Source organism: Rhagoletis pomonella, unplaced genomic scaffold (assembly GCF_013731165.1).
Source record: "Rhagoletis pomonella isolate Grant_MI unplaced genomic scaffold, Rhpom_1.0 Rhpom_scaffold_00007, whole genome shotgun sequence".
NCBI lineage: Eukaryota > Metazoa > Arthropoda > Insecta > Diptera > Tephritidae > Rhagoletis > Rhagoletis pomonella.
Genome location: NW_023458561.1, coordinates 68,964,303 through 68,978,633, shown reverse-complemented (window position 1 = coordinate 68,978,633; position 14,331 = coordinate 68,964,303). Strand labels below are relative to the sequence as shown.

Genomic DNA, 14,331 nt, shown 5'->3' with positions numbered 1-14,331 from the left:
CCTGTGTTCACGCCGTATTTTAAGAGTTACAATTTTTAATCAAGTATTTTTATTTGATCCTTCATATCGTTCTCTTTAAATATATACATATATATATATATATTTTAATTAGTGGCAGGCACAATCTCATTCAAATTCAAGGGTCTGACTTTGCTTATTTGTTTTACAAATATCGTGCTTGGATTGAAACGCATTGGTTTCAAAAGCGGCGTCTATCTAGTAGTTCTTTATCAAATCGAAATTTTACTAACTCCATTCGAAGAAAATAGCAAATGAAATGAGTAAACTTTTTTGGTATACAATCAATAGGCTTTCCAGTCTGGCAACCACTTGCTGTTGCAGGTCTATCGCAACGGCGACGATAAACTCATTTGCACCGGAAATGACGAGTGTGTCCTAATTAAAGGTTTAATAATGCGTGGGCCATCAAGTTAAGGTTATAGAACATTCCACATCGACAGAATGACAAAAGTTCCGCGCTGCTGATTTCACAGGCTTCAATTTGCTATTCGCTGCCAATCGATAGGCGAACACTTGGCGAGTGGCGAAACGAACGATTTCAATGTGGTACAACCAAACTCGTCATCGTCCATTGCTGCTTGCTTAACTATGTTGTTGCTTTCGCTTAAAAAATGTTTCATAAAGCAAGCGGAACTCAAATATAACGATTGACGTTTTGGAATGCTCCACTCTACTTCATCTAAAACGCCATTGGCCCTGTGGATGTATTTTCTATTTTTGCCCAATATTTTTATTAGAAATTATTACAAATAAAATAATGAAAATTAGAAATGGAAATCCTACTCGTATGCCAAATCTTATGTATACTGCATTCATACCAGATCTGGGCAATTATGATTACGATTACATTTCAATTACGATTGCCATAATTGTAATCTTTAAAGTATATACATTACTATTACTTCAATTGTAATCATAACTATTACCAGTATGAGTATAATAATTGCTACCTTAAACATTTAACGGCTATGATTATTCTTTAGTAGTAATCGTTAGAGTTTAATCATTACAATTAAAGTATTGGCAACCAAGCCAATACCATTGCAGTAATCACAATCTTAAGTAATCAAAATGTAATCATAATCCCAAGTACCCAGCTCTGATTCATACATACATAAGTCACAGACCCATCATTCGACACCCTAAGCACTGCCGTGTACTATTTGCCGCGGGTTTTATGTTATTCGTTTTTTTTTTTTTTTAATTTCTTATTTAACTCTTTTGCTAAGCCTACCAGATTATAAAATTCTATAATTGTGTATTATCGCCTCATCTGTCTTTTGAACATACATATGTATGTACATGTAAGTATGTATGGGAGTACATACATATATGCACTTACAAGCATACGAAGGGGCTACAAAAATAAGCAGAGCAATAATTTGCTGCTAAATTCCAATATTTTTTTCCTTTTAATTTGAAACCGCCAGTGTAAATGCCTTAGGAGTAATCAAATAACCAAAACCTAAACATTTAGTTGTCGTTTGTCGCTAATACATTTTTATTTAAGTGGCAAAATGTAAAAAAAACTCACAATTTTTGGTACAGGGTACTCGCACCATAATTGGTGGACTGTTTGGTTTTTCAACTAAATACATAGCTGCGGGTGTAAAGATTGGAAACTTATATTTTCTGCCACACATTTTTTCGCTTTCAGTAACTAATTTTTAATATTTGGCCATTAATACACATACATATTTACATACCTATATAAAAAATAAATTTAAATTCATATTTTGAATTTTTAATATTTTTAATACATATTTCTATTTTTTGTGATTACTAACATATATACAAATAAGTATGTATACCTCATGGTGAACTAAAATTTTATTGTTTAGATTTTATTGAGTTTAGGGTTTAAGTTCAGCAAAATTAGAAGCCCTTATTTTGGATTTTTGATGTGATAGGCCTGTCGTGATCGATTCTTTACATCTTTTTGTTTTTTTTTTTTGATGGAATGATCAGAGTTTCGGTTCTTCCTAGTCAGCTGCTCTTAGAAGATAATATTTTATACGAAATATTAATGACATATTCCAAATATAGCTTTCGTTTTTATACCTTTCATGAACCGGAAGAAGAAGAAGAGGTAGAACGTCAAGCTAAGTCGATTTACCAATGTCCGTCTGTCTGCTCGTTTGCCTGCTTTCCTTCAAAACTGTTTCATTTAGCAGCTAAAACGGTGGAAATCCAGGAGCTATTTACTAATTAAACATAAAAGGTCTAACAAAGAAATCGCCAAGATCGGTGCTGTAAAAGCTATATCTCCCATACCACCAGCTCCCAATCTAAGTAGTTAAGGTTAACACATTTTTCTGAAAATCAACTTATTGTAATGGGGCCCATTAAATGGGCAGCTGCCAAACAACTGACAAAAAAAAATACAGCAAAACTTCGAATATCGAATAAATATAAGATTTTTTCCTATAATTTGTATTAAAATTTTTTAAGTCAACAATGCCTTGAGCAACTTTCGATTCTTCACAACAACTTAGGCATCAAAGGCAATATTATTCCGAAATAAATGGCCTTTTGGGATAATAATCAAAACGCTCATCCAAATTAAACAAGATTGGTATCAAATGAAAGAGGACTTAAATAGCTTTAAAACTGAAATGTCGAAAACGAGGAAAGCTACATATTGAAGAATATTTCAAAAAAAAAAATGTTAATTAATTACCACAGAATTAACCTTGTGTTAGGTATATGGATTTCTTTAGTATTGAATTAAAAAAAAAAAAAATACAAAAAGAGGTCTTCCGTTATTTCTGTTTTAAAGCTATTTCAGTCCTCTTTCATATGTCTATAATCCGGAAAGGACTTTTATTTCGGAATAATATTCGCAACAACCCTGGTATTAAGGTGTATTCAGACTACACTCGTTAGTGACGTATTTCGGTAATCGGTAATTTTCACGAATATTCTGTCTTTGTTAATTTTGCGAATTTCCGAATAAACCTATACTAATTAAAAGATGTCGCATATCTGATACTGCTAGTAAAGCATTCACTAAAAGATTAGCTCATTTCCTGCTGTCATTTGTTTTCTACAATTTTCTGCCGCGAAATAAATTAAGTTTTTTTCAATTAAAACCGATCCTCTGGCGTGGAAAAGGTAAGACATCTTCAACGTAATCAGCTGATTCTAAAATCATTAGAACCAGAAAGAAGAGCGAATAGCATTTGTAGTTAAAAATATAACCGAATTACCGAATAAGAAATTTGGTCTGAATACCCTAATTGTCTCATCATAGTATAGTCAATATTTTAGTAAATAGGCTACTCTGGTCTCGCAAATCGTGTTTAGTACCCAAAATCAAATAAGATCAAGTGTGAAGTGTGCTGCGACTCTTAAGGAGAAATTTAAAAAAACAGCAAATGCTTTGTTTGTAAGCAAATGAAAACCAAATTTTTAAAGTATGGTGACCATGCTTAAGTTAATCTGGTTTGCTAGGCGTTTGTTGCGTTTGTATTTTCACTAATCATTTTTAACTTTAGTTACTTGTAGTTAATCATAAACAGTTTAATTCACGTCACTTATCTAAACAACCTAACCTAGTGAATATCGCATTTATTACTTACTCCTTCTACTAATTCTTTCATCGATTTGAGATGCTTCTGTTCTCTGTATTAGGTAATATGTAATATGTAATTTTTATTTTTATTTTTATTTTCATTTTTACGTACATAGTATGTATCCCTGTTCTATTCTATTTAATTTATTTCATATTTTTGTATTTTTGTCATTGTTTCGTTTTTAATGGTTTTTAGCACTTAAAAAATTCGATTTTTTTCTTTCATACAAATTACAAATTTTACAATACATAAATACACATAAACTTGCGGCAGGTAGGTTGGCTGCCGCTTAGGATGCTAATTTGTTTTCAAATAATATGCTCGTTTGGCTCACACAATCAGTGCGCGCATTGCCCGCGTTAACGGCCATGCAAAATTTTAAACTTTTGCATTTTCTTAAACATTTAATTATTTCTTCTCTAAGATATATTTACAATAACAATTCTAACAACATCCATCTTCCCTTACAGGTAGGTACACATTCCAGGACATAAGACGGCGGTTGAGGGCAACAATCGGTTGAGGTTAAAGGAGGTTTTTGGCATTCCAACTTTATTTACAAGATTTTACAAACACAGACAAATTTATATGCAGATTCAAAAATGACGAAGAATGAAAACAATGGAATAAAATTAAAGAAATAAAAAGAAAAAAAAGTGTTTAAAAAAAGTGTGTTTACAGGTGGGGATTTTTAACTAAAATGTGCGTGGTCCTTCATCCAGGCATTTGAAATAAATACTTATAGAGAAGAACGAATACATAAAAAAAAATTAAGTTCTTTTCAAAAATGGAACCAATGGCAAATTAAATTCACCTCTTTAAAATTAAAGATCAGTAAGATGCTTTTATTTAATTCTAGGCATGTACATTAGGGTGGATCGACAAAAAAAGTTTTTCCAGTCCACCCCTAGGATTAAAGATATTTTGAAGGCGATCGCAAAGACTAAAAAAAATTTGAATTTAGGTATGATGTGAAACGAGATACCGACAGTCACTACTAGAATTTGAACTCGGAGTAAAAAATGATTAAGGTAAGAATTGTGGCGGCTTCCAAGCCATGAACAACGGTGTACGGCTCATTAAAATCGGACGTAGTGTCAAAAAAAGTAAATAGCCCATGGGGGGGGCGTGGCAAAAAAAACAAAAATTTTTTTTGGGATCGCCTTCAAAATATCTTTAATCCTAGGGGTGGACTGGAAAAACTTTTTTTTTTGTAAGGGGACCGATCCGCACTAATGTACATACATATGTACATTGAAATATGTCAACTAAAACTCAACCACCGCAAAATGTCTAAAAATTCAGTAATATTTCCATCAGTTCGCTTTCGAATATTATTGCCTCATGCCTCAATAGGCGTTAAAAATGTGGAAACATGATTTTTCTGTAAAAATAGCACAAATCAATAGTGCACAAACACTTATCTACAAGCTTTCACAAATTTCGCTTCCATACAACCACAGGTACATACAAACAAACATATGCACCTGCATAGTACATTCAAAAAAGTATGCACTTAAATGCGCTTCAAACAACGCTGCCAACAAGTCTAGGCGACGGACAGCGATTTCGAATTTCCCCCAGCACAAATTTTCACTATAACCCAAAATCATTCGACTCTTTGCCGCATATTGGATGGATCCGCGTCAAATGGTCGCGCACGTTTTTGGTAACCTTTTTTTTTGATTTGTTGTTTGTTTACCTTCTACAGCATTGACACAAATTTTGTTAGGTTACCAACAGGTGTTGACGGTGGTGATGGTGGAAATTGCGTTGGTGTTGTGGTCCAGCCGTTGTTTGCCGTAAGTATGGCGCGGAAGCTGGGGCTGTGTGATGCGCATGCAGCAGAGAAGGCATCGGCGTGCCACACCAAAACAGCTGCTACGTGTTGATATACAAAAGCTAACCAAGTGTGACGCTACAAAATTTGGGACAACAACGCAATTGACAATTTGGATTGCAGCGTCTGTCGCTGTGGCGGAAGCGGTTTTGGCTCATCGTGCATAGCGTTGTGCGTCGGGTGCGAATGTGCAACTTTTACACTGCCACTCGTAGATGCCGGGGACGCCGCCGCTGAGCCTTCAACGGACGAAATTTCGCGTTCCGTAACGTCTACTGCAAGTAAATCTCGGCTCACCTCTTTTCCCGCGCCAGGTTTTTTTATCGCCTTCTTTGTCGCTGTAGCGTCGTAGGTCACAGGCGCATTTTTGTCGGAAAACGCTGCAATAGATGCTGAAGATGCTGCTGCACTTAATACGTTTTCGCTTCTATGCCTATTAGCTTCAGCGGCGTTGCCAACCTGGGCATTACCTTCAACGTAACGCGCCAAGAAGCGCACAACCGCGCCATTCACGACGCTTAGTAAAGCGTCTTCTTTATCAAGCTGCACTTGTGTGTGTTGCTGCAATGGCAGTTGCAGTTGGTGGCGCAACAGTTGTGGCGGGAAGTCTAATAATTTTCTACTACGCTCCGCCGAATCGCCGCTGTGTTATGGAATTTGTTGATGCGCTTGCTGGGATGATGCTGCTGCTGCTGCTGCTGCTGCGTCCGTTGCGTTTTTGGTAGAGCGCGCCCGTTCTAATGTCTCCTTGAGAAGGCGCTCACTCTCTTGGCGAACTGTGCGAACGAGAGAAAAAAGGGGGAGAGAGGGGAAAAAAGAAAGTAACGTTAGTTCAGGGGATAAATAATTGGCAAAGGGCATTTAAACGAGAGTGTAGAGTAGGTTTAATAAAATTAAGACAAGAAAAAAACTGGATACTTTTACACTAAAGCATCTTACGCATTCGAGCATTTGTATGTATTTAGTTAGTTTCGCGCGGTGGGGATGTACACTTTCGTTAATCACAATCACTTTTAGTTATTTGATATTTACTGTAGTCTTATGTCTGAACTGCGATTGAAGTAAATGTCTGTTGATGAGTATTTTTAAACTCTCATCAATCCAGACTATTTACTTTAAGCACAATTTAACATTTAAACAATCGGAGTTATCGAATTATCAACATGAATATGTAAAGTAAGTTGTTGTTAAAAGTTATCAACAAAAAAACGTGGGCAAAAAAGCTTACCTTGGAAAAACCATAGAAAATTGTTACTGTAAATTGAGTTCTTTGTGGAAGCCAAATAATGAATGAAGGTGGTATTTTTTGTATAAAAAATGTAGTATCTGCTTCACCTACTTATATAAATATACATCTCACCCTTGTAGATTTGTGTGCTTATTTCTAAACGTCTGTTGCTGAAATCACTCGTTTTTCATCGTCAGTAATTGGAATTACAGACATACGTACTGATATAAGATTACTGATAGAGGAGGGATAGAGGTAGGCTTTGCTGGAATGCGATACGAATGTATCAAATTTTCGCTTTATCGATCGATTTCATGGTTAGAATTAGTTAAAACAGCCACCTATTTTGGTAATACTTTTACTAACTTTTATTTCATCTAATCCAACAAATATAAGGCAGGCGGTTAGCTTCTATAATTAACTTATCATTTTAAATCTTTTTATCGGTTGAAGTGTTGCCAGGTTGGACCAGAATGCTTCAAAAATTACAAAAGGTCCCGATAAGGAACATCTAAAAAAAATTTTCGAGAAATGAATCACGAACAGAACAGAAGTCTCGGAAAAATTCCAAGATTACCCTAAAATTCCCGACAAGTACCGAAAAATCACTAAATATGAAAAGTTCCTGAAAAACAAAGCAGAAACTCCAGCGGAACCCAAAAAAGGAAAGGAAAAGCCCAAAAAAAGGGAAAATCACAAGTATTTTCTTTTATTATCATCGCGTATAAAATAAAAAGCAAAAATTAGACTGTACGGACACTAAATTGACCCAAAAACACTGCGAGACACGTTAACTTAATTTTTGATCATAGCTTTCGGATCTGTATACCGCTTTTTTAAATCATTTTCATTTTAAGTTTGCATTGCGAATGAAAAAAAAAATCAAACTTTAACATGGAAAAGGTTACTCATACGCTATGAGTAACATACGAAAAATTATTGCACATTTTCATTTGACCATTCCAAAAGTGTTTATTTGTCCATAGAATTTCATCGTTAGTTGCTTGATTTTTAAGCAAAAGAACTGGCTTTAATATAAATGAAAACAAAAAAAAAAAAAAAAAATTGTTAAAGTTGTATTTTTTTTTTCATGAAGATGAAAGTATCTTCGTGAAAATGACCCGATCTGGGAAAAAAAGTATACATATCCATAATCTACGTGTTTCGGCGTTATTTGTGTCATTTTGTCAAAGTAGAGATTTTCCCTACAGGGTTATCGGTTATTTTCTGTTCAACAGAAGTAGCAGGCGAAGCTCTTTTTATTTTCGCCTTAAAAAAATTACAGTATTTACAGTACAATTTTTTTTTTAGTCACGGAGAAATTGTATTTTACAACGAAAGAGGATTCTAATGGCAGCTGCAATCCCGTTCGAATCCGACCTTACTATAATTTTTTTATCACACTTTACTTCAAAGCGATTCCGAACTCGTAAAACTGGTAAAAGAGAACACTGTTGAGAGAGCAAATGACGTACTCTCTTAGGGCGAAGATGTTTTGATAATGCTTGTTGAAAAATATTTAATTACTTGTTTGAGCAGATTCTAATGCACTTGTAAGAATTTTTGGTTATTTTACTATCCCTCTGTTACTCTCTCGCTCCGATAGAATTTTTATTATTTTACAGTTTTATCAGAATTAGTCCGATAAATACGGGACTGAATCTGGTATCTCCGAAAAACGATACGACCATTTTTCACTCTCTTTTCGATTTCAAAATCAAAAAATAACGACTTCATGGTTAGAGTCTCTGCTTTAAAGCTTGAGAGAAATCGCGCACTGTACCCGCCTTCTGCCTCTTTGTCTCGCACTCCTTTCCTACATTCATCATCAATCTTTAACCTCGCCTCATCGGTGAAAATAATTAATTTGCACACTATTTATTCTGTTTGCTTTTGTGACGCTACACCAAGCAGCGCATACACACACACGTACACGTACAACAAGTGCCACACGAAAAAAAAACGAGAATCGCCATTGACAAAAACAAAATTTCAGTTTGCCAATTTTCGCTACAATGCCTGGTTTAAGGTGTCACAATGCTGCTCTGATGCTGCTACTTGCTCCTGCTGTGGCATGCAGCGAGTATGTCAATATGCCACAGCCACTAAAAAATGACACGCATGCAAACTTACATATACATACATACATACAAATGTACATACGGGTATGTCAATGTTGCTCAGGTTGTTACTATCTATTGTGTATGTGTGAGCCAGAGCAACTACACTACGCACGTATGTATTGTATGTATAGTATATATAGTATATGCGCGTGTGTGCACACAAATTACTGAAAATTTAATTAAAAATTTGTTTGCACGTTGGCTTCGGTGAGTGAAAGCATGAAAACCGAACGTAAAACTTAATAAAAAAAAAAAAAAAATCCCAAAAATAGATTACTAAGTTATTAATAAAAGAGGGGCTAACAAGCGGGTTGTGGTTGTGGCAGAAGGACGCGGATTATGCTCTGTGGCGGAAAAGTGAAGTGCAGCAACTTGCATAATAGATACGTATGCACATACTAAGTAGATAGAAGAGTACAGCTGAAAAAAAAAATGTGCTCCACAAAGTTGCCATGAATGACGAATTTTGCGCATAGTTGGAGCGAGCCGGGTGGTGGCCCATGTTGTACTATTTACTATATAAATATCATATGAGCGAAAACTTTGTGCTTTATTAATTCCATTTATGCATGCGAACTTGTAAGCGGGCTGCCAGAGCTGTTAATGCCGCTTTGACATACTTAAGTACACACTTACATATACATACATATACATATATTGACACACTGCGTACCACGAGCCTTGAAAAAAGGATAAGTTTCACACACAAAAGTTGTAACGAAGCTTGCAAAAGATGAAAAACCCAATGAATTTTGAGCGCACATACAAACATACATGCATATACATATATACACCCACATTTGTGTGAGTAATTTCAGTTAATTCAATTAGATAAATAGTGGCAGCAAAAAACGCCGCCAGCATGATGAAGTATCTCAATCGAGTGTTGTTGGCAAACTTTTGCTTGTGGCAAGCTGTTGCAAGTTGCTAGGGTTCGGCTGGCTGGCTGGCTGCCTGCCTGCCTGGCTGGTTGGTTGGTTGGTTGCTTGGCAGCCATTGTGGTTAATGGTCTGATTATGCATAGTACGCATAGCTTTGCATAACTTCGCATAACTTCGCATAGCTTTGCATAACTTTGCATAACTTTGCATAACTTTGCATAACTTCGCATAACTTTGCATAACTTCGCATAACTTTGCATAGCTTTGCATAACTTTGCATAAACTTCAAATTGCAATTTCGTATGTATTTTGTGTATGTATTCCATTACCCAGAAATTTAGCAGAACTTTTAAAAACTTAGCCATCTGTTGAGTTTAGATTTTGCTTCACATTTCCTTAAGTTACATTTTTATTGCGAACTTATGCGAAGTAGTTATGCATAATCAGACCTTAAGCGAGCTGTTAATTTGTTTGCTGTGCGCTGCTCAAAGTTGTACTTCAAAGTTGAGCGCAATGTAAACATGCAGTTCCATGCAAACCGCACACATACCCGCACACCTGACCTGACTGGCGCACGCTGCCAATTTTCACTCAATTATAGTTTTTGTTGTGGGCAAATAGGCTTAAATGGCTTAAACTATTACAAAGGCCAGCAGTCAGCAGTCAGCAGTCGGCCAACGTGAGAAGTAGATCGACCGTTGAACAATGTATCTCCGTTTTATCGGATTGCTGGCTGGCTGGCTGGCTGTCGGTCTGTCTGTTTGCGCAATGTGTGATGTGTAAGTATGCGTGTCTAGGCATCTATACGAAGCAACTTAGCTGTGGTTCACCACAGCAGCAGCAGTTTTGTGGCATTTACTTACGTTGGCTCCACGTGTGTGTGCTTTGTTTGTCGGCTGAGTGCGATTCTTCTACCGTAAAGTAAAAGACCTTAAGCATCTTGGGTGGCGAAGTTTGGTTGAGAAATATTTTCAAGTGATTTTTCTACCAGCAAAACATTCTAGTTGAATTATGGTTTGTGTGGGTTGCAATAATGAAGTGAGTGGGCGAAGGGTTTTAGAAAAGAACACAAGTGTTTGCAAGACGACTTTGAGCTGCAGAAGCATATGGGAGATATGTACATGCAAACACATACATATGTACATACGTAACTATGTTAGTTAGAGTGGGTCAATTTGTATTGGAGATTGTATTTTTCAAAGTGTTTCTCCGAGTCTTACTCCTTATTTCAGACTTCTCGCAGTGGTGCCGAGCTAGGGCTGGTGAGGAAGATCAGCAGTGCTCGTTTCCGCCGGCCATGAAATAGCTGCTAGTACTACCGGAGGATCAGTAGTTTGACTGTAGGATGTTTATTTTTGGTTACATCTAACACTGACGCTCAACAATGGCTAAAAGAGGAAAGCGATTTAAAAGTTGGTTTGAATTAGAGAGTCACAAGAAACTTATTGCGTTCAAAGCACAAATGTAGGGATCCAAGAGGCCTTGGAAGTGTGGAAGACTTAGTAACGCTTGAAAAGTTTCCTTTTTGACGAAGAACACTTAGTGAAGGTGTCAGTATACTTTCAAGGTAGGTTGAGCGAGTTTCACGGTTTGGTCTATCGGCCTATCTATAAAGGTCCAAGTATATTACCACAATTCGTCAAAGGGGCGGAAGTTATTTTTAACAGTGTTCAAGGCTTATTAAGAAACTTCAACGGCCCAAATAATTTCTGGTAACTTAATAAATTTTTTGATTTCTAATTTTAAACAGAGACCGGAAGGTACTGATAAATAATTCTCAAAAAACCTCAAGAAATACACATTGAAAGCAAACAACATCAACATTACAAAAAACTAATTAAGCTTAATGAGTTTCGTTCATGAAAAGTGAGCCTAGGCTCCGACTCGATTTTCAGTACATTTTTTTTTTTTGCTTGAGATTAAATCCGAGTCTCCTTGAGCTTCTCCCACTTTAAACCTCATTCGTTTTCCATTTTTCGCAAACGAAAATCTTAATCCATTTTGGGGGAAAAAAAATCTTAAATTTCTTAAAATTTAAAAAACTTCAGAGTAATTAAATTCACTTTCAAGCTATGCAATTCAAGGCGCAAAAAGGTAAGAAGTAATTGACAAAAAAAAAACGGTGAAAGTTTAACTTCGATTTGCTATTAGCACCCGTTCAATAAAGTTGAACATTTTCAATTTATTTGACACATTTTCACCTGTACAGAATAATAAGCCATGGCAACGCAAAAACTCAAACTTAGCAAAGAACTATGCAATTTCAACTGTCGCCAACATGCAAGCTGATTTCCATCTTCCCCTTCGCCTACCGCCACACTGGCCTCCCCACACTAACGCCGGCCAATGGCATCAACGCCGCAACACTTTTAGGGAAAAAAACTTTTACCGCACCATTAAACACTGCCACTCAAAAGTCGGCACTGTGCGGACGAGGAACGGCACCAGGAACGAAGAACGACAAGAACGATGCCACTTTCTCGGCTTCTGCATTTCATATTCTTCATTTTATTCATTCGTCTGGAGAACATTTGACTTAAAAGGTACTTAAAATTCAAAAAAGTTAAAAGCACGACAAAACATCAAAGAAGTACCGAAAAATTAGTGCAAAGAAAGACAAAAAAGTTAGCGAAGAAGAGAAGAAAGTAGCTGCCGCGCAAAAACAAAAAACTAAATATTAGCAAGTTGAAAAAGTCTTTATGCGGGAGTGGAGGCGGAGCGAGATGTGCGGTTGAGGCAGGTTGTCCAAAGTCCAAATTCACAACAGCATAAGTGTCAGGCGTAAGCGCTGCGATGTACTACACAAACAGGCTGCGAAAGTTTGACGGTAAAAAATTAAAGGGGATTCATGAAATGTGCAAATACTTTAGTTGAACGATTTTGAAGCGAAGTGTCAGCCATCGCAGAAGACATCAAGTAAAACCCGCGTTACCTCGGAGGCAAAGACGACAGAGATGCGATGAGTTGATCGTACTGCTCACTAACAACAGTAGGCGGTAGTTAGTTAAGACATTGGCAAGGACATTGGACGGAAAATAATAAGCGCCAAGCGAATTAAATGCACACACTTTCCCGAATGGTGAATCACTCTCAGATAAAGTTTGCCAGAAGTCCCAACTTACGGATTGGAAAGCCCAAAGCTCTCAAAGTCCCTTTCGGTTGAGACTGAGCTCTTGAGGGAAGAAATAGAACTGACAAAAGTAAGGGTAAATTCTTAAAGGAGGTAATGTGTTAACCGCAAGGCCAGTGGAAATGAGCGGAAAGAACGAGAATACGCAGCTAAAGATAAGCTAAGTATTTAGCAGCTCTCGTTCTCCCACTCCACATCGGTTAAAACGTCAGGGTGCTCTGCCAGTCCAAACTACGATTCTTTTGTGCTGATATGCTCTCTTCTGATGCCAATGGGCGGCGGTCGCGGAGCCCGTTTTGGGTTTCTTTAATCAACAGCATTCATGTCAGCTTTCGAAGTGCCTCAAGTTTGGTTGAGAATTCAGGCCATATGAGGCGGCCATCGGTTGATTGCGAGCCGAAACCTTAAAGGAAACGAGGCTCACAACAGGCAATACAGAGAGTATTTCACTCCAATAGGCTTGCATTCAATCTTTCAATATATAGGGCGAGCTCGAGAAATGTGGTAGCCTTAAAGATTACTGACTGTAAGTCGACGGGAAAAAGTTTTTGTGCTCTGCATAAAGTGATTTATGAGTGATAAGTAGGTAACTCGAAAGGCAAATCAGAAAGTTGAGCAGCAAAGAAAACTACTTAGAAGTAAGCTAGTTCATAACTAGTTTATGGTTTTTGACGCAATCTTAGCCCATCTATGGCTCTGTAAAAGAACTGCTACCTTTTTGTCGTTGTACACAATTAAGTAGAACAGTTAGAGAATTCTATCACCTGAAAGTCCTAATCCGAACTCCTAAATGATATTCATGCCAATCTTGAAACCTGCAAGGGTTTATCTCTACAATATCAGACCCTTTTTAGAAGCCGTTTAAGCGACTAGCAACACGTAGTGCCTAAAGGTATGTTACACTCCAAATCAACTACTACCAAACCGGATATAAAGCGCGTATACAAAGTTATGTGCAAAGCTGCTTGTGCAAAAATTTGATAAAAGAAATTAGGCACATGCACTTCTCAAGTGCCGCATCCCAAAACATGTTGAATTCGCTTGATGCAACCCCCAAAAACTCCTCCGAAGTTTTCTTACCGAAAAAGCCACAGTCGTATCGACTCTGAATGACTTACAACCGTGAAAAGGTGGTAACTGTTGGCCACAGCGCCTACCGAACGATATTTTGCCTGAATAAATGTTTGTGTAAACAAATTCATCCTGATCCACTTACCTCTCTCACTGAGTTAATCAGAGACTAAATTAAAAAAATAAAATACAGGGGTAGACCTGTAAAAATGCTATAATTTTGGCTATTTTGATTTTTTTCATTTGAAAACATCAGTTCATTATAAGAACTAGTCAAGGAGTAAGAAAAATGTATTACTGTTCGAAGTAGCCATCCTTTGGGTTTAAGTCCTGTGAATATGGTGGCCATTGTTGCGAAGAAATGAACCTGGGAAGTTCTTTTCTAAAAAGCTTTGAATTTTGCAGCCTTTATGCGATGGTGAAAAGTCCAAAGATTTCTACCGAATTGTTTTCATGCACAAG

The 14,331-nt window shown here is 36.9% G+C and overlaps 1 protein-coding gene across 1 annotated transcript in view; it reads right to left on the bottom strand.

Annotated features, from left to right (window-relative positions):
- Window positions 1-4,822: 4,822 nt before the first annotated feature.
- Window positions 4,823-14,331, bottom strand: part of LOC118743426 — a gene marked incomplete in the record, with an annotated part of 206,863 nt that continues 197,354 nt past the window's right edge. The window contains 1 exon segment of the mRNA XM_036476081.1: window positions 4,823-6,212. Coding sequence (XP_036331974.1) covers window positions 6,085-6,212 — 128 coding nt within the window.